The 21,323-nt window shown below is 34.4% G+C and overlaps 1 protein-coding gene across 3 annotated transcripts in view; it reads right to left on the bottom strand.

The window, feature by feature from the left end:
- LRP1B (LDL receptor related protein 1B) overlaps positions 1–21,323 on the bottom strand; it is a 2,222,640-nt gene that overhangs the window by 669,211 nt on the left and 1,532,106 nt on the right. For all 3 annotated transcript variants that reach the window (XM_072613193.1, XM_072613191.1, XM_072613192.1), the window contains one exon: positions 2,714–2,854. In XM_072613193.1, the coding sequence (XP_072469294.1) occupies positions 2,714–2,854 (141 nt within the window). The remainder of the gene's footprint in view (positions 1–2,713; positions 2,855–21,323) is intronic.

Raw genomic sequence — 21,323 nt, 5'->3', positions numbered from 1 at the left:
GACTAAATAACTGAGGTGTTGCTACTTGATAAAGGAGTAAAGGTGCCCTTCAGACTGTAATCTCTCCTATATGTCCCCTTTTATCTACTCACACAGTGATTACCCTGAAGCAGGCTCTCATCATTTCAATCTGGACGACTACAATCACCTGCTAATTGGTCTCCCTGCCTCAAATCTTTCTTTATTACAATTCATCCTTCACTCAGTCAGCAAAGTAATTTTCCCAAAATGCAAGTCTGTTCATGTTATTCTCATATTCTGTGTACTTCACTGGCCCTCTACTACCTTCTGGATAAAAAATAAAGTCTTCTGCCATTAAAAGCCTTTCAAATTTGTTCCCATTTCACCTTTCCAATTGTACACTTTTCTCTCCTCTAAAAAATCTATGAACTAGTACTATGGGCCTTCTTTCTGCCTTTGGCATATCTAATCTCATTACTCTGACTTTTTCACTGTTTGTGCCCTCCATGCCTAGGATATTCTTTCTTCCTGACCTTTGCCTCCTAACTTCCCTAGATTACTTCAAAATTCAGCTTATATCTCAATTTCTGCTACAGGTCTAGTCAATGTCTCAAAATTCAACTTATATCTCAATTTCTGCTACAGGTCTGGTCAATTCCTCTTTGGATCCCTCTCTCTCCTGCACACACACGACTAATACTTTTCCTCTGTGGTTACCTTCCATTTTCACTGTACATATCTTAGATGTATAGTTATTTGCGTTACATGTGAGCTTCTTGAGGGCAAAAATCTTATTTACCTTTCTTTTCATTCTACTGGCTTAGCCTGGCATATAGCAAGATTTTAATAAATTCTTATTGACTGACTGATCATACAAAATCTCAGATGCCCAATCCTCATTAAATCTCTGAATATAAAGTATGTTTTCTTATAATAATAGTTAATTCTATACTGGAAATCTTTTCATATTGCAAGACTTTAACTATTTCATAACATTATGATAAAATCCATACTACCCCAAATGTAGGAGTCATGATTCTGTTATATGTATCCTATACCTACTTAAGTGCCAGAAATTTAAACTTACTTTTAACATGAAAAATGTGACATCATTGAAATGCTAGAAGACTCACCTTCCTTAGTTCAAATCGAGACTCAGATACTTGCCAGTTGTGTGACCAAATTATGTAATCCTGTTCCCCTCGGTTTCCTCAGCTATAAAATGAGCTAGAGAAGGAAATAGCAAGCCACTCCAGCATTTTTGCCAAGAAAATCCCAAATGGGGTCACAGAAAATCAAACATGACTGAAAAATGATTGAATATCAGTATAGCCCTATCCTATAGTCATTCCTAGAAAATGAGGGAGAAAAAAGAGAAATAAAAGAAAAAAATAAAGAAACTGGGGCAAAGAAGTATAATGGTTATGGATATTTTCTCAATGGAAAATTTAAGAGTCCATGGTAGAGTGGAAAGACTGGGGTTTTGAACTAGAATACATAGGTTCTGTTTCTGACTCTGTGTGATCCTGAATAAGTTCTATAAATTCCTTGAATCTCAATCTACCAATCTGTAAAATGGATACTAGGATAAGAATACTTGAACAACCTACTTTATAAAGTTGATGGGAAGAAAATGCTTGTAAACTTTAAAGAGTTCTTAAGAATGTTATTGAATTATTATTAAACTTTGATCAAAACATTTCTCTAAAAACATGACATTTGAATGAAATATCTGCTTCAGATCAGTTATTTTCTGTCATTGAGACGAGGTTTTCAAACCAAATATTTATTCCATACCCAATTTAAGTCAGTTGAAATGAAATTCTGACCTAGACACTTGTTGCCTTCTTATAAGCTTCATGCTTAATTGTTAAACAATTCCAGAGATTCTTGCCTGGCAGCTGCCAAGTGTCATTAACAACTATGAGCATCGCCCTCCTCACCCCTGCTGTTCTCTAGACTGAAAACCATCTCCAAAGCCCTACCTTGGTAAAGTTATTTTCCTCCCCTCTCCCCTCCCCAAATCTTCTTTCTGTTATCCATCTCTCTAGAGAGAAATGGGATCTGCACAGAGGATTTTTCCAGCAGGAAGAAAAGTAGAAGGTATGAGAAATGAGCTTTTTGTTTGTGCATTTTAGGGAGAATATTTTTTACTGAGGTTAGAGATTCTACTGTAAGATCTAAGGAGAAATTAGCAGGTGTGAGGCAGCATTGACTGGCATCAAAGAGCTATTTGGGCACCATGACAAGCCCACCTATGTAAACCATCTGCTTTGCTCTCACTCCATTTCATTGCATATCATTTGGACAAGGAAAATGAAGCAGGAAAATCACTTGGAAAAACATTTAGGGACAGATAACATAGCAATTTGGATGTACAACTCTTCTCTTGACATTGTCTACTTTAAAGGCCCTGGTGTCTGTGCTTTCTTAATCTAGTAACTAGCACAATGTTGTCCTTTGTTTTACCAGATACTCCTTTATTTTTTCCCAATCAAGAGAAAGATAAAAAGAACCTTTGAAGACTGGATTAATTAAGATTCCCAAGGCTTCTTAGCCAATGTTTTGAAAGCTAATCATGTACGTTATGTTAAAGACATCCCTTCTGTAAAATGACAGCATTTTTTGTGCTTGCAAATAATCTTAAGAGGAAATGTGTTCTCTCAATTGTTCTTCTGATGAAATAACATAAAAAGAGAAAGAGTCATGGTGTGCTCCAAAGGCAGTGTGAAGACACTGGAGTGTGACTTACCTCGCTGAGCTTCTTTATCATACACTTTCATATGCACAACCCCTGAAGTCTTATTCCGGAGGACAGTGGGGTTCCTTCCATCTCTTTTGCTGCAGGTGCCCAGCTGAGCTAAATTTTGGTCTGCCCACCACAGCTTTTTATCTGGAAAAATGGCAGGGTGGGTTTTTTTAAAAAAATATAATTATCTTATTAAATAATGATAAACAGTTGATATGCTATAATCTTTTTTTATTTGCTTTGCTACAGTCCAAAATTGTATTTCTAAGGCAAACACTGAAATCATTTTAACTTCCAAAAAAGCTAAGGAGAATAACATATTCTCATCCACAAATTCTCTCCCTCCTCAATCCCTCCAATTAAAGAAGCTTCATTTTGCTAACTGTTTTCCTCAGTAAAGAAGACAGTAGTAACAAAGAAAAACACATTTCAAATGAATTATAAATAGAGATTCTTGGATACAAATAGAATTGAACACATAGTATTTTTTTTGTTAACATAACATGAGAATAACAAACCTAACATAATACCCAAAAATAAAAAAACAAACAAATTAGGCATTGTTCCCTATTCTCCTGACTATTCTCAGCTTACGAATTGTTCTGTATTGGTATCTGTCACATCTCACTAATATTATTTCCTGCTATAACTGGATTTTCAGTGTTTAAAATTTTCAGCTTATTGGCTTACATAAATTATTCTTATTTTTCTAAATGTTTTAAATTTTAAAGAAAGCTAAGGAATTAAAAATTGAAATAAAGATATCAAAGAGTTTCAAACATATTAAACCCAATTTATTGCTCATATATAACAACAATTGAGACCTATAGCCTCTTGCTAGCTAATAAGCTAATAGGGTTCATAAAATGTAAGAATCACTCCCATGGAGTGACTATAGTCTATTTTGTGATACATATTTCACCTAGTAAAAGAATAATACAGGATTTTTCTTTGACCAAAATTAGGGCAGGATGGGGTTGGGAGAGGAAGTATAGAGGAAAGGAAGAAATCTCTATTAAACTTAGGAAAGTAGGAAGGAATTTTTATTCAAGCTAGACCAAGAACAAAACAAAAACACAAACCCCACCACGCTTGTCATGGAGCAACATCCATTATTTAGGTAGAAGGTAGTTATCATCCATACTAATTAAAACCACATCTCAAATTTCATTTGGAGATGAAAGAGTGCACAATTTATATTGAGATCTTTGATTCTTATAGTAAACTCTGCCACTGAAGTTTTGAAATGAAAATAAACCAACCACATCACTGCTCCAATCCTGAGTTTTCTAATGTAGCATTTCAATTCTCATTTCACCACTGTCTTTCCTACTCTCCATTATATTTACTAAGCTTAATTTTTATAGTTACATTACTAGTTCCTCCCATTTACTCTGTCCATTTTTACCCTCTGAATTATATGGGATCCCCTCCAACGTGGTTTTCCTCACTTTCTTGACTCCCTCATTCCTTTGAGGTTTTACAAAGTCCACTTTGACAATTCCCAATATTGGAACACCCTCACCATATATTTTAAATGTCCTGATCCAATGTTGAAGAATCTTGTATTCAATCAATTGGAAGGCATTTTTTAAGTGCCTACTATATGACAGATATTTTGCTATGTGCTGGGGACAAAATGACAAAACAGTACATATATATACATATGATATATGTATGTATATATATATATATATATATTCTACACTATTTTTTATCATATATGTTTATATTTATACACACAAAGAATACAAATTTATTTTTGAGAATGTAAATGTTAGGAGACAGAGAATCAGGAAAGGGATCATGTAGAAGGCGACACTTAAGGTGAGTGTTGAAGGAAACCAGGAATTTCCAGACAAAAAGATGAAGAAGACGAGCATTACAGGCATAACGGCAGTTAGTGGAAAGGAACAGAGTGAAAAGATGGTGTATAATAAGTGAGGAAGAGGCAGTATATGATATATGGAAGGGAACATTGCACAAGAACTTGAAAATATAAAGGAACAGATTAAGAGCTTTAAATGACAGAGAAGTTTCTATTTGTTTCTCTAGGCTCCTAGAAGGTACTTTTTCTTGTTGTTCAGTTATTTTTGGTGACCTCATTTGGGGTTTTCTTGTCACGGATACTAGAATGATTTGCCATTTCCTTCTCCAGCTCATTTTACAGATGAGGAAACTGAAGCAAACAGGGTTAAGTGACTTGTCCAGGGTCATACAGTAGTGAAATTTGAACTCAGCAAGATAAGTTGTCTAGACTGTTGGCCCAGCACTCTATCTACTGTATGACCTAGCTGTCCCTAGAGGGCACTAATGGAGTTTAATTAATGTGTAAGAGTTCTTATATATAACAATATTCAGAACTTAGAGAAAATTAAATTTGACTAAAGAACTGTATCACAGAATATTTTCTTACTAAATCTGCTATTTGAAAAACACTCTTTATGCCTCTCTCATAGTTCATTGGAATGACAATCTATCTTTCTAAGCTTCTACTAGAACTTTGGATATATAAGAGCTTTTGGATATATATACTATGGATATATAAGAGCATTTCAGAAACTGACAATACAATAGTGGTGTATGTTAATTGCCTGTGGATATGTGCACAACTCTGTGTCCTTGTGCGACAGCACATTAAGAAGATGCTAATAGGAGCAATATCAAATTTTTAGTAGATATTCTTGAAACAGAGAAGCTCTAGCACTTTTGTAAGTCTATGATTTTATTCAAAAGCTAGAGCTAGTTACTGAAATATTCTAGGGATATGACAAGAAACCACCAATAATGTCTCTTAGATATAAATGTATTATGTCCTCACAAAAAGAAAAAGAAAAAGTTATTCTGGAACTCTCAATGTGTGCATACACAAATGTGATTAATATATGTTTTCTCATATATATGCACATACATGCATACATATATATATGAATATAAATCTCTATGTAAAGAAATCTGTGATTGTATAATTAATCAGTTCAAAGCAACTTTGGAAAAGAAAATATAGTCAATAAACTCTAAAGCAATTTAACGATGTTTTCTCACCCCAAGAAAAATCCCAACACTAGCTGATATCTACTAGTACATGTTACTAAATGCATCATTTCCTTCCCTATTTCCAGACTCATAGAATAGCAAATTTTGAAGGGGTTTCAATGGGCATCTATGGCAAATTCATGTGAAAATTCCTTATAGGTCCTACCTGACAGGTAGTCAAAGCCTTTACTTAAAGACATCCGTGAAAAAGAATCATCCTTATCTCAAGACAACTCATTCCACTTTGGGCTAACCCTTATTTATGGCAAGTATTCTCTTGTATAATGTCCAGATTTGCCTCTATTCAACTACTCTCTGTTATTCTTGGTCTCCCAGGAATAAGCAGCTTAAATCTAAATCTTCTTCCACATGACAATGCTTTATATAATAATAATGAGTTAACATTTATATAGTGCTCACTATGTGTAAGGCACTATGCTAACTATTTTCCAGTTATTATCTCCTTTGACCCTCACAACAGCTCTTAGAAGTAGGTACTATTATTATCCCCATTTTATAGATGAGTAAACTGAGACAAATAGAGGTCAAGTGACTTGCCCAGGGTCACAGAGCTAGCAATTGTCTGAAACTATATTTTTAACTCAGGTCTTCCTGACTCCTGGCCTGGTGGTGTATCTAGGGCACTACCTAGTCACTCCAATATCTTTAAAGGGAGCTAATATGCCTTCTCCTCTAGTTTTTTCAGCCAATATTCGTTTTGTAGAATCTTCATTTATTTTTTCTTATACATGAATGTATATGCGTATAATTCATCATATATAACTACATGTGCATGGACATAAAAATACATATTCATATTTACATAATTTCTCAGACACAAGTCTATAGTATACAGTTCCACATATCATGTGCACTGATATATACAGATACAGACATGTTGATGTAGAATATAGGCATAGGTATGATACCCTCTATTTCTGTCCCTCATTTTACTAACTAGAAATTTATTTGGGTTAAGAATTTATTTTTTTCCAGATATAAAGGCCCGTGGAAAGAAGTAAGAACGTAAGCTTAATGAGTTACTTAAAGTTTGATATCAATATAAAAATGCATTTTTTTAAAAAATCAGGAAGAATTCATTTTTTGTCTCTACTTCCAACTAGTCTGTCAAGGAATAAAATACATGTAATCTGATATTTCATAACATTCACTTATAAACACATGCAGAAGCCATGTAGTTGAGAAGACCAAATGCAAAGTCATTTCTGGTAAAGAAAATGTCAATTGACATTGAGAATTGTCACTGTGAATATTAAACAATGACAATGAATTCTTCAATAAGGAGAATTTATTGTATATGTAATTTTATAAACATTTAAATCTCCTATTACATGTTCAATTATCTGTTAAACTGCTTCATGAAGACAAACAATATTATCTTAATGTGCTATCACTACTAGTCTTCATAGCCAGTTTTACTATCATCAGAAACCCAAAGAACACTTGATAAATAAGACATGAAGAAAATTTCACATCAAATTAAAGATACTTTTACAACTTTTATTTTGACAAATATTGACTTTTCAACACATTTCATTTCTTAAAACTGATGAACTGTAATCATGCAAACACCTGTATTTACTTGTACTTCCAGCCATCCTGGCTCCCACTGCCTGAAAGCCAGGTGTGTTATATCTCACCCTTACTCTAGGGTTGTCTGATTGCTTAAGAGAGTTAAGGGTATTTAGGCCTTTTGCAAATGACTCCACCAGGGGTTCCTTATTATTGTAGAAATGAGTTCCCCTGCACCCCAGTTCCATTTAACTACCAACAAGCAGATTAGCCTTTACAATGAAATATTTGCTTCAAAAGATATAATTAAACCATATCAAACTATGCACTCAGAATGGTGCTTTTATCAATACAGTCTCTGTGGAGGTGAAGGAACTTATATTCAAGTTTAGCTCGACTCCTATAAAGCACAGTGTGAGTTCTCAGTCCAAATCTCCCTCAGGCTTAAGTCCCAGGTACACTGGCTTCTTTGGGTTTCCATGCCAGGATAGCTGGCTATACCATCCCACTGAGAACCCTGGCACCAGGGTCATGAATTCCTTAGTGTTGTGGGGATTCCCCACCTATCTCTAAAAAAGGGACAAGCAACACAGAACAGATACCTCAGATTTCCTTCTTGGTGCCAAGGTAAAAGAGGGAGAAAGGAAGGGAAGTCCTTCCGCTCTCTCTTATTTATTTCATAGGAAAGAACATTACCTAGAAAAAGTAGAAAGAGAGCCACAATCTTCGTCTTTACAGTTTTAAAGATTCCACCTGTTCCAATTATGTATGTGTTCGTCCTTCATTTCTGAAGAAGACCATGCCATCAGAGAAATAATGACATGAGCTGCATTTGACTTTGTTTTTTGGAGTGAGGGAAGATTGTTCAGGTCACCAGCCTCACTTCTCCTCCAGAGCCATCTGAATCCAGCGACCAGATATTCATCAGGATGACTGGAGATGACCCAAAATGAGGCAACTGGGGTTAAGTGACTTGCCCAAGGTCACACAGCTAGTGAGTGTCAAGTGTCTGAGGTGAGATTTGAACTCAGGTCCTCCCAACTCCTGCACTGGTGCTCCATCTGCTGCACCACCTAACTGTTCCAATTACACAGTTGATCAAAGGCTATACCAACTCACATGAAAGGGAGTGAAAAATGAGTCTATCTTAGATGAAGGCACTCCCAGCAGAGTCCCTTTAAGGAATTTATGTTAGAACCAGGGGTGAGGAACTGCAGACTCAAGGACACATGTGCCCTTCTAGGTCCTTGGGTGAGGCCTTTTAACTGAGTCCAAATTTTACCGAACTTTGGATTCAGTCAAAGGGCCACACTTGAGGACTTAGAGGGCCACATGTAGCCTCAAGGTCGCAGCTTTTCCACCTCATTGGGCATATTCCAAAGGTCCCTTTACATGTTACTTAAAGAAAAAAAAGATCAGGACCACAATTTGATGAAACTATAAGGTTAATTTTTTAAAGGGGCTACTGTAGAAGGCAAAATGATAACAATGACCATATATTTTGGTTGCATGTTACAGCATGGTTAATTTAATTGTGAAATAAAACAAAATAAAATAAATTCTGTTTCCTGGTTTCTCATCATAAAATAACAAATCATTTATGTATTAAATGAGGATACTTTTTTAATCAATGGAAAAGGGATACAAATAAATATGGTATTGGCTAATCAATAAGATATTATTATACAAAACAGTCATATCTTAAAGTGGTATTTCATACAAAATAAAGAAAAATAAAGCCAATATATATCCTAGCAATCATATATTTGAGCAGAAAGCAAGGTAGGAAAGTGAAGTATGCATCAACCTTAAAAATCCTGTTTTATAAACTGGACTCATTTTTGAGTATCACATCCCACCAAAACTTATTTGTTAACTGCTGCTTACACTGAGAAATACTTTAATTTGGAGCACCAAAGATAAACAATCAATCCTTACTATAATGACATAAAGCAGATTACAAAGCAAAATAAAAGCCATATATATAGCTGTATAATAATAGGAAAGCTCCTTGTTGAATAAGGAGCTAATCCATCCCAGTAATTATCCAGATCCATCACCAACAGATATGTGCTGAAGATATTTTATCCAAGAAATAGAAGGGGTCTGTACAAATATATCTACATATGTAAAGAGGAGAAAACAGTCAACTGATATGTGATGACGAAACCCAAGACCTTTGTCTCCTGAGAATCCTACTTTAGAAGTAAATTAGCCATATCAAAGCATATAAATTCTAATGAACAAAAATGACAGAAAATATTTATTAAGGACCTGAAGAGTGAAAGACATTCTTTTAGATACTAGGAAAGAAAAGCAAAATACTACATTTTCCCTGTCTTCATAAAGATTAAAATAGAAAACAATATATAAAAGTTTTCCGTAGCATGGACTTTGTTCTTAGTCTTCCCTTTTTTATTACACTAAAGCTGATGCAGAAATTGAAAGAAGGTCCATGAGGTGGTGATAAGAATGTGTAAATAATATATTTTTTTAAACTAGTGTCATTTCACACTTCTAATCAGGGATGGAAGAGGAAGGCTTCTACAATTTCTTACTGTATCCTAGGTAATGAAGATATTATCCAGATATCATAGGAAAACATGCTTCAAAAAGCAAAAAAAGGTGAAACTGATATAAGATGTTATTATCATTAATGAAAAAACCACATACTTTCCTTTGTATAAATCATAGATCTGAGCCCATCTTTTCTTAGAAGCTTCAGGAAGTGTTCTACCCATTGCCCAACCCATTCACATCATTTTGTCCTTATCGCATACCTAGAAACATTAGCCTAACTGCACTTCCTTCCTATACTAGATGAGAAACTCAATATGAAAGAAGCATGAATATTTCAACATACATTCCCTTCACCTATTTTTATACTGCATAATCTAATTAAAAGGAATAAAGACACAGAAGAAAGAATGGAGGCTCACTTCCTGCTCGCCATATAGGATATTCTGTCTTCTGCTTCTTCGTCTTTGCAAAGGCTGTCCAATACCCACCCTATACCTGAAATATTCTCCTCCCGTCTGCTTCTTGGAACCTCTGGCTCCTTCAGATTCCACTTCTCATCTCCTTAAAGAGGTTTGTCTTCATTTCCCTTGACAGTATCCTCCACATTCACCCATCCCCAAAATCATTGTAGATGTGTTTTGCACATCTGTATTTACTTATCTAAAGTCCCAGAAGCCAGTGCTTGAAACGTAGTAAGCATTTAATAAATGTTGTTACTCGTTAAAGGACTGGGGAAAAGGATGAGGATATCGAGCTTTCCTCTTAAGCAATGCAAGTGATTTCAACTGTTAGAGAAGAAACAAAAAAAGAACATGAAAGAACATGAAATCCAGTATTTTTTTTAAAAAAAGGTGGAATTTGAAAGACTGCTATTGGGAAGCCAGCAAATATGTTTTGGAATAGGGATGATAAATGAATTTACTCCATTGACTTGCCCTCTCTTCTGGCCTTTCAGTGCTAATGACACAGGTAGTCACAACTTTTGAAAATATATATTCTTATGAAAACATTAAGGGAATTAACATGAAATAACTGATGAACTTTTTTAAAAAATTTGCATTTAGTTGAATAGTTCAAGAACCCAGGAGAGAAATATGTAAGGAACAATGTAGCCATGAGCTTTATTGTCATAATCAGAAACTTTGTTTTAAAATAGAATAGATCTAACTCTGCTTATTCTACTATATTCATTTTGTTTCTCTGTCTCTGTCCCTTTCTCTTTCTCTGTCTCTCTCTCTCTCTGTGTGTCTCTGTCTATCTATCAATCTATCTAATCTATTTTTTTTTTTTTTGCTTATTTCCAGGTAAGGAAAAGGATATGAAGAAAGGGTTTAAATCCTAACTCATATTACATACAATGTATGTGATCTTAGGCAAGTCACTTTATTTCTCAGTCTCAGTTTCTTTATTGGTAAAATGAAGGAATCTAACTAGATGTTTCATGTTTTCTTTGACAATAAATTCTATGATCCTATGAACACAGCAAGGTAGTAACGGAGTTAGATCTAGAATCTATGTTTCCTACCTCCTAGAACAATACTTACACTAAATTAAAATTAGCTAATATATGACATTGTATTCTGGTTTGTATGTACTTGAAATTCTAAGATATCCATTAAAATTCCCTTAAATAAATTAGCTTTTATATCATGATTATTAGTTTTTTATATTGAATCTTTATTACTAAAATATGAGGCCATTACTCTAATACTACCACTGCTCTTGACACTATAAAATATTTTATAGAATAAAATTTGCTGAAAAGAAAAATATGTTTATACATACACAATTGTATACATTATAGAAAAGGAAAAAAAAACCTAGAGCACAAATACTGTTGGAAATTAAATATTTTGAATTTTCTTGTTTTTAAAACTATGTTCCCTCAAGAATCCAATAAAATACCTTCATTTGTTCAAAACTGACCGTGTTCAATTCCTTGAGATTTAATCACAATTTAGGAAAGAGTTTGGATAATTATTTAAGGTAATCAATCACCAAAAGTGTATACTGTAATAAGCCAACATTTTCAAGTGAGTTAAGTGTCTGCTAATTAGAGAGCATGTTCCTATAATCAGAAGAAAAAAAAATGGTTATCTGAGAAACTCTTCTCTCTACACTCCTTCCTTAAAAAAAAAAAAAAAAAATCTTAGTTAAGGACAGTGGCAGCATGATCCAGTGCCTGCTTCTTAAACTGTAGGTTGAGAACCCATAAGGAGTTGCAAGCCACAGTTTGAAAAGCACTGAAGAAGTCAAGAGTAGAAAAGGTTTAAGAAGCTGCAATGTTAATGGTGGGTGGGGAAGAGATAAAGATCTTCCTCGCCCATTAATAGTCCCCAGACACCTTTTGTTAATTTCTAATGAGGCACAGGGTCATGAGGGTCATGCCCTCCAGCACTGAAAAGAGTGAGGTGAGGTTTTACTTTTGAGGCTTATTTTTTGGAAGAAGGTTCCTGCGTCAGACAAGACTCTGGGCAGTCGCTAAGGAGCCCTGCTGGCTTTGAAACCCAGATGTTTGTGCTTCTCTCTCTGGTGACAATGTATGTTTTATCTTGGTCAGAGACAGCTGGAAGCCCTGTCTGTTGGTCTTTCTATTTGTAAGTTCTGCTTGTAATTTCTGTTTGCATTTTCTCTGAAGTTCAGGGTGCTGACATTTTTCACTGAACTAAGTGAATGATACATGTGCTTGATTAACGTGATTGTTGACCCTTCAAAAGTTGCTTTCCTTTTAGAAAAGCAGATCTAAGAACTTGTACAGCAGGCTCTCCTGTGTATGCTGGGGTCCTTGCTGATGCAAAAGCCCTGGGGAAGATCTGGGTACAAGTCCTATCTCTAATATTCAGATTATAACCCTTAGCAAGTCACCTGATTTTTCAGGGTTCTGTGCAACTAAGACTATTTTCTATCAACAGAGGGAATTTATTCATGCAGAAATTCTCAATACAAGTGAAAAAATAGGTCTAATCTCTACACCAAAATTAGAATAGGTAGCATTTATAATAATAGCTAGAAATTACATAGTGCCTACTATATGCCAAGAACTATGCTAAGCACTTTACTAGTATCTCATTTAACTTACAACAAACCTGTGAGATAGATACTTTAAAGATAGATTAAAGATAGATACATTAATAATCATTTTAGATTTAAGAAAAGTGAGGTAAAGAGAGATAAAGGGACTTGCCAAAGATCACACTGGATTTTAACTTGTCTTCCTGACTCTACTAAGCCCAGCATTCTATCTACTGTACCACGTAACTGCCTAATGCTGTGCTGTGGTTTAAATGGAAGTCATAAAATGACCAAAATTGCATATGTTCTTTAGAAAGGAATCAGAAGGAATGCTGTCATGAAGTCACTTATTTGTTCCTTTTTATTCCTCTGGAAATAAGATAAAAAATGAATTTGCATATATAATTATATGTATGTGTAATATATGCATATTATATTTTTTAAAACTAAAAAGGAATGAATACAGTAGAATAAAATCAAGGTTAGCGCTTATCTTTTTTAAAACAAAGTTTCTGATCATGAAAACAACTCTTGACATTTGGAGGCTGAGAGAAGACAAGGTAAAAAAGTAAACCAAGCACTTCTACAGATCCAAAAATTACTTAAAAACAAAAGTGAAAAGATGATCCTGGAAAAGTGATTGCAGCTACTGCACATCCAGGATTCCCTCTGCCTAATGATTCTGTGATCTAATTTTTTACCACAGAATTTCCTGTTGCCAGTTGTATAAGGAACAATCGTGAGGCAGACAAGTCTCATGATATATCTCAGATTCATTCATATAGATGTGACATAGAGTGATCATTCCAAAAGAGGTAAATATCATGTACTATGAGGGGTATTTACAGGAAAGATGAACTTTCAAAGAAGAGATTGTGGCCATGGATTTGATTTTGTTTTTAATTTGGCATAATGTAATGATCATGTTGCTACAATGCAGCAACTTTTTAAAACTGGGACTACTGAGTAGTTATAATATAAATATTTTAATATCATTAAGAAAAAAATCTCATATGTTCTTCCACCAGAAAGTTAATTTATGGGTTTTGAGGTAGGTCTTAGTAATTGAATATTCCCCCAAAAGAAACCAAAATCTCTGCTCTGTATTTCTCACAGCAACTCTCAATAGAACATATATCCTCCTTCTTTCTTTGATTGCTACTACACTGCTTAATTGGTTTACTATACTTCTCTTGTACATAGTAAATGCTACCTAGGCTACCTATCTCTCCTTCTAATTCCAGTCATGTACTTAGACTATGCTGAAAATCTCTTTTCTCAAATCACAGAATCATTTATTTTTTTCATAATATAATCTCACTTGAAGGCATTTCAGCACAGGAAAATCTCATCACTAAGCCTTTGCATTCTCACCATCTTTGGATATAGAAGATGATAGGTTTGCTTCATGTAAGGTAAAACAAAAAAAAAACAATCTGAAAATAATTTCTGATAATTCATGGCTTTTCTTATCTTCCTATCTATTTCACAGGTAACACAAGGGAGTCATGGAGTTTTCCATCTCCAGCCTCTAACAGGGTCACTCTTGATCTGTCAGACAGGAAGACACCTTTGGAAGGGTTAATAATCCACTTTATTCAAATCTAGTCTTCTCAGAATCAGCTCCTACAGCATTCCCTAATCACCCTTATTGCAGTGGCATCTTGATGGGGTCAATTGAGACAAATACAGCTTGTTCACTCCCTATATTCCCTCAAGTCTCATTGGAGACCAGTTGAGGTATGCACAGATTCCCTTATGCATTCCCCATGGTTTCCCCCCCTCACTGACCAATGTCTACTTACTTTATAGGGCAACAGACAAAGAAGACATCTTGCCAACATTAAGCTCACAAGTTAACTTTAGCAATATCATCATTCTGTGCAGGTGTAGTAAATATTACATTTTGTCACTCCTTATCTCATGGTACAGCATCAGTAGGATTGTCTGTCACTGTGATTCTGGGAATTACTATCTAGAATCCTTGGAACTATTCTGGGAGTTATTATCGAATACCTGGAAACTAGACATTGTCACAGCCATGGATCCTGAGAAACTGAACTCTAAAAAAGTAAACAAAATCTTCCTTATATACACTATCCATGAAGCTAAAATGTTCCATGGATTGTGTCTAAAACATCTGGAATTATAAGAAATATTTCGTTCAAATTAAAAATCATATAAGAACCATTTATTTCATCACTATAACAATGTACACTTCTCTTTCCAAAAAAGAAAAAGAACCAAAAAAATAAGCTAAAAAGAAGTTCTGAATACATCCAGAAAATATTCAACTGAGGGTTAGAGATTTTAATTACATGAGAAAGTTGAAATGGAAATTTAAGCATATAGATGCTCCAGGCCCAAAAATGACATTTGACTTGAAAATAAATAAAAAGAGACCCACATCTAAGCATAGTTATCCCCAGGAAAATGCTCTTGTGACCATCTGCCAAATACACAAGCCTAGGCTATGTTGGCCAATATCACTGAACAGTGAAAAGGGCTGTGTTTAACTGTCTAGTCTCTATTTAAATTGGTCCTATGCACCACAGCACAGCTTGATTCCAAACAAAATCTGTTACATTCTACCATCAGCTGGTAAGTGTCATATATGAGCAGAATTCGGAACGAATCCTTCAGTTCTTTTCATTCATTCTCTGTCTCTAATTAAAATGTTATGGGGCTTTAATTTGCTCTAAGTTCCTTATAAATCTTAAATATACTGCCCTTTTTCCTACTCTAAAAAGTTTAATATTGCTTCCTTTCAGATAGAAGGAAATGCATGTAGTAATCCAAAATGATGCAATACAGTTTAATTTAGCATTACAATGTATACTTTACTTTAAACATTGATATGAATTGAAAAGGGGAATTCCTTAAAAAATTATTCTAGGAAAATTTAAATTTTGCCAATTAGTAAAGGAGAAATAATCACTATTTTAGGCATTTAAGTAACATTCTCAAGTTAAAATGATTTAATTGTTCCATTTATGTTAATGAAAGTGTTCTCTGATCACTAATTATAATCCTGTAGCTAAAACCACGCTATGATGTACATTACAATTGTTGTATTTATGCATTCTGTTAGGTAATTAGCTTTAAGAAGAGCAACATATTGGAAAACAGCAATTTAAAGTGACAAAAATTGCTATATGAGCATTGCATATTGTCCTTTAGAGATTTCAAGTAGTACTTTTAATGCAAATTTTGATGGGCCATTAGTTTTCATTAATGGTGGTTTGAGTGCTTAGAGAAGACAACTATGTACTGTACTTAGTGCTGGGCAAATTGCCTAGATATATTTCATATATTACTGTTACTGTAATGAATAGTATTATGGCAATTAGAAGACCGATGGCTTAGAAAATGTAGGTATATATTTAATTTTTTTAGCTAAATGACATCTTTCAGTACAAGTAAAAAGTGGGTAGTCACTGTTAAAAGTATGATTTGAAAGTAGAGTATGCGCAAAATTATTAATTACATTTGAATGATTGAAAGAATTATGATAGATATAAAGCCAAAGATTATAACACAATACAACAAGTACACCTTGTACTTGTACACTACTTTATTCACTAGGTGTTTCCCTATGAAGTTGAATGTAAATGCATTTTATTTCAACTAACTTACATTTTAAATGTGACTACTAATTAAAAGAATGTAATAAGTAATAAGTGAAGAATATTGTAATGTAAATAAAAATGATGTCCCTAGCAAACTCTCCCTCCCTTTGTTTCATTCAGTACAATTATTTAAAAAAAAAATCTTATAGTGGGCATATCTAGTACAAAAACTGCTTTAATATTTCTACAAACATCTCAAAAGATTGTCCTCGTAGAACATCCATGGAACAAAGAGCATTATGAATCTTGATTCAGTCCATAGGAGGCAAATAATTGCAGGAGATCAAATAAAAACCAAGAATTTTCCCCATAAATATGACAGGCCATCACTGAAATGTAACAGTCTACATAAGGATTCTTAACCTTTTTTAAAAGATGGCTTCTACATTAATCTAGTCAAATCTCTGGATTCTTTTCATTGGAAATCAATTATATTGACATATAGTTTTCCAAATATATATTTTTTTAAATCTAGTTCACAGACATTCAGGTTAAGAACCCTTGCTTTAGGGCCTAAACAAAGATGAAGCATAAACTGTGTTTATACATAAATCTTGGAAAAATAATCTAAGATGTAACTATAATGAAAGTATTTTCTAAATTTAAAAGATGGGGTGTGTGAACCAAAGGTACTGATTTTTAAAAGTCATTTTGAAATTCATCTTATTTTCTAAACACTTATCATTTCCTTGAAGTTTTACCAAAATGCAATGTAATTCAACATTTATTGAGCACTTACAAGTAACCACTAGTCTTAGTAATTCAAAGACAAAAAAAATGGTATGGCCTCTCTCCTCAAGGAGTTTGTGAGTAAAGAGTAAAGGTAAAGATGTATGTTGTAGAACAACAACAAAGGAATGAAACTGAAATAACTTAATTATCAAAATAAATTAATATTCAAAAAGTAAACAATTCTGTTATAGTCTCCTTAGAGATTTTTTTTTTTTTTTTACTGTATCTATCTATCTGTTTTGGGAGGACTTAAGAAACTTCTAGTGAGGAAGCTCCATCGTGACACTGCAAATGAGTACCTTTCTTGGAGAAAATTTGTTTTGGAGAATTGCCTAACTCACTTAAAGGGTAAATAATATGCCCTGCACTAAACAATCAAATGGTGTTCAAGGCAGAACTTTATCCCAAGAGTTGCTCTGAATCTTAACTCTGTTCACTAAGCCACATGACTGTCAATATGGTGTCTCTGTATATAAAACATTGGAAATAGAGATAGACACGCAGCAGAACTAATTTAATTTTAGTTAAATTATTTTTATTTTTTTGAGAATAACATGGATGTGTAACCCATAAGCATTCATCTATAGAGAGAACAAACATTTCTCTTTTCATGGCAAGCATTAGTAGCAAACGTGGTAATAGTAACATTTTTGTTGTTTAGTCATCTTAGTTGTGTTCAACTCTCAGAGACCCCATATGGGTTTTCTTGGCAAAGATGTTGGAGTGGTTTGCCCTTTCCTTTTTTAGCTCATTTTACAGATGAGCAAACTAAGGTAAACAGGATTAAGTGACTTGTCCAGGGTCACATAGCTGTCTGAGGCTAGATTTGAACTCAGGAGGATGAGTCTTCCTAATTCTAGGTCCAGCACTCTGTTCATTGCACCACCTAGTTGCCCTCAGTAATGATAACTTTACTTTATATGACACTTTACACATACAAAGTGTTTAGACTTATTACCTAATCTGATATGCAAAGAAAACCCTATGACCTTGGAAATACAAATATAATTACCATCATTTTACAAATGAGAAAAATGATATGCCTAATTTTATGTGACTTGTCCAAGATGATAGTAATAAGCATTCTGACTCCAAAGTCATTATTCTTTCTATTATCATGTCCTTCATTTTTAAAAAGACTAAATATAAAAATGACAAGATAGAAATTCATCTAACACAAAACCTTTCATATTCCATTTGACTGAAAAGAGTCAAAGAGATCTGTCCAAAGAATCTGAAAGAATTTTCCTAGCTAAGGAGTGTCAGAGTCTGAGTAATGCATTCATGGCTAGGAACATACTTCCTACGTTTGCAGCTATATCCTCTCACCAATTTGGCTAATTCTTCCAGTGGTGCACACCATAACATGCCCATGCCTTCTAATCCTGTGCTATTTTTGCTCAGATCCTTCTCTATTAAAAGATCATCCAAAGTGCACTAAAAGCCTTCTGCTAAGTCTTTAATATTTCATGGGCTCCAGTCCAACACTATGACTGCACATTTATTATCCTTTAGCCATGATACATGACCAGCCCACCTCTTTAAAGACTGGGATAAATGATAAATTTGGCAACATGGAATAGGGGAAGGAATGTTGGTTAGGGAGTAAGAGGATTGTAGTGGATAGTATCCTGGAATTGGTGTCAGACAGACCTTTGTATGAATCCTGCCATAGAAATTGAGTATCATATATAACCCCAAGCAAGTCACAAACCGTTCCTGGTCCTGATTTCCTCATATATATAATAAGAGAACTGTCTGATAATCTCTGGAGTCCCTTCTAGCTCTAAATTTATCATGCTTATAACCTTGGTTCAAATTCCATATCTTGCACTGATTTGCTTATGGTAATCTCATGCTGGTTGCTTAAACATTCTGGTCTTCATTTTGGAGCAGATTATTTCTATGAAAACTTTTAATTCTCAATCTATCATCCTATGACTAAGCAAAAAGTAAATCTGGGCTTTTTGTTTTCAATCAATAGACAAGAAAAATCCAAAGGAAACAAAGATGTGGAAAACCAACCACTAAGCAGTTCTAATAAGGCTAGGACAGTTATGAGCAGGAAGTCACATCAAAAGGTATCTAGGAGATGTACTGAATGCTACTGGTTTCATTTTCATCTTCCTCACTGTGTTATCAAAACACTATCATTATAAATTTTTAAAATTCTTCTGCTAACTTTTTAGGTAATTTTTTATTCCCTTGCATAAAGCTAATTAATTTCTTGTAGCATTCACATTAATTTCTCCATTTCCATCTCTATTTAGCTCACATCTATCTACCTAAACAATTCTGACTTTTTGAAAACCAGCTTAATATAGTGGGGAGAGTGGTGGCTCTACTCAGAGGACCTGGGTTCCAATTCCACCACTTGACACTCTCTATGTGACCTTGGGCAAATTGGGCAAATTCTCTGACTCTGATTTCTTATTTGTATCTCTGAAGCTTGCAAAGCCCTTTGTTTTACCTCACTTGATCCTGTGAGGTGGGTGCTATTATTATCCCATTTTACAGATAAGGAAACTGAGACTGAAAGAGGTTAAATGATTTGCATAGGATCACATAGCTATAGGTCCTAGGACAGGGGTGGGGAACCTGTGGCCTTGAGGCCACTTCTGGCCCTCTATGTCCTCAAGGTCCTCCCTTTGACTGAATCCAAATTTCACAAAACAAATCTCCTTAATAACAGGATTTGTTCTGTAAAACTTAGACTCAGTCAAAGGGTCACACTCAAGGACCTAGAAGGTCCATGTGGCCTCAAGGTCACAGTTTCCCCACTTCTTTCTTAGGGAGTAATTTGTAGTTCTGGATTTATGATCCCATAACACTAAGTCTCAAAAAAAAAAAAAAAAAAAGACTCCCACCTTAAAAAAAGGGTTTGGTGGGAGGTTGTAGGAAGAGGTTTGTGTATACAGATATAGCCTTCAACATTCATCTATTGTTATATGAATATCAGTCAAATTAACGACAATTGCAACTACAGAAAAATCATCCTTTCTGACAAAGTCCAAAATCAAATTTCGGAGATGAGCAGTTATGCTTTGCTTTTTTTTGTAGTGCTTTACTCTTTTTCTTTCTTAAGTCAAACCCTTACTTAAAAAAATAAAATAAATCTTTCAGTGGGTCCCTAATCAAATTGTATTCAGTCTAAACCCCTGGGCTTGGCTTTTAAAACTCCATAATGTGACCTTACCTTAGCAACCCAGTGTTATTTCCCACAATTTCCTGGATAGAAATTCTTTTTTTCAGTTAGACTTCCCTTAAGAGATAAGGGTTGGGAACTGTTCAAAACTACTGAAGGCTCTGGCCCAGTTATTCACTTTGTATAACAGCAACTCATTGAGTTCATTCCTAGCTCTGTCCTTACTCTCATTGAGTGCTCCATGTCTTTAAAGGCTCCCTGCCTTTATCATTCCTGCCTTTGCAAATCAAACTCATTTCTCAAAGTCCAGCTCAAATTCAATCCAGTATTTTCCATGAAGCCTTCTTTTTTATCTTCAACTCTCACTCATCTATTTCTTCTCTGAAATCCCATAGCACCTATCATGGAACTTTAAAATTTAGTTCTTAATTATATATTTTATCCTTTTGCTCCTGGTTTTCTATGTATGTTAATTCTGTCTCCAGCTAGAATCTAATCTGATTTTTGGGGTGGGGAAGGGAGTTAGCATTGAAAAAAAGTCATTCTTTATCATCACCAAAATCTGATACTGCAGCAAGCACGTAGTAGGTGTGATTGTCCAAAGTCTTTGTCTTGGCAATGCTTCAGAAACCTTAAGTATCTGATCAATGTGGCTTATTCCTAGAAGTTATTACAATGAAATCTTACCCAAAAGGAAAAAATATCATACCAATTCCTTATAATAAACAAATTCAATATTGTCAGAAATTCATTGTCAGAGGAGTGATTTTTTTTTAAAAAATACTTATATAAGGAATTTTACTAAAATGTTGAAATACAGTGGGAGGTCAGAGAAAAGGCATCTCTTAAGCTTTGATGTAAAAGCTTTGTTCAGTCATTTCAATTGTGTCTGACTCTTTGTGACCCCATTTGGAGTTTTCTTGGCAAAGATACTAGTTTGCCATTTCCTTCTCCAGCTCATTTTAAAGATGAGGAAACTGAGGCAAACGGGATTAAGTGAGTTGCC

This window comes from Notamacropus eugenii, chromosome 5, assembly GCF_028372415.1.
Source record: "Notamacropus eugenii isolate mMacEug1 chromosome 5, mMacEug1.pri_v2, whole genome shotgun sequence".
Taxonomy (NCBI): Eukaryota; Metazoa; Chordata; class Mammalia; order Diprotodontia; family Macropodidae; genus Notamacropus; species Notamacropus eugenii.
Note: the sequence above shows the minus strand (reverse complement) of the source record. Positions and strands in the feature narration are given on the sequence as shown.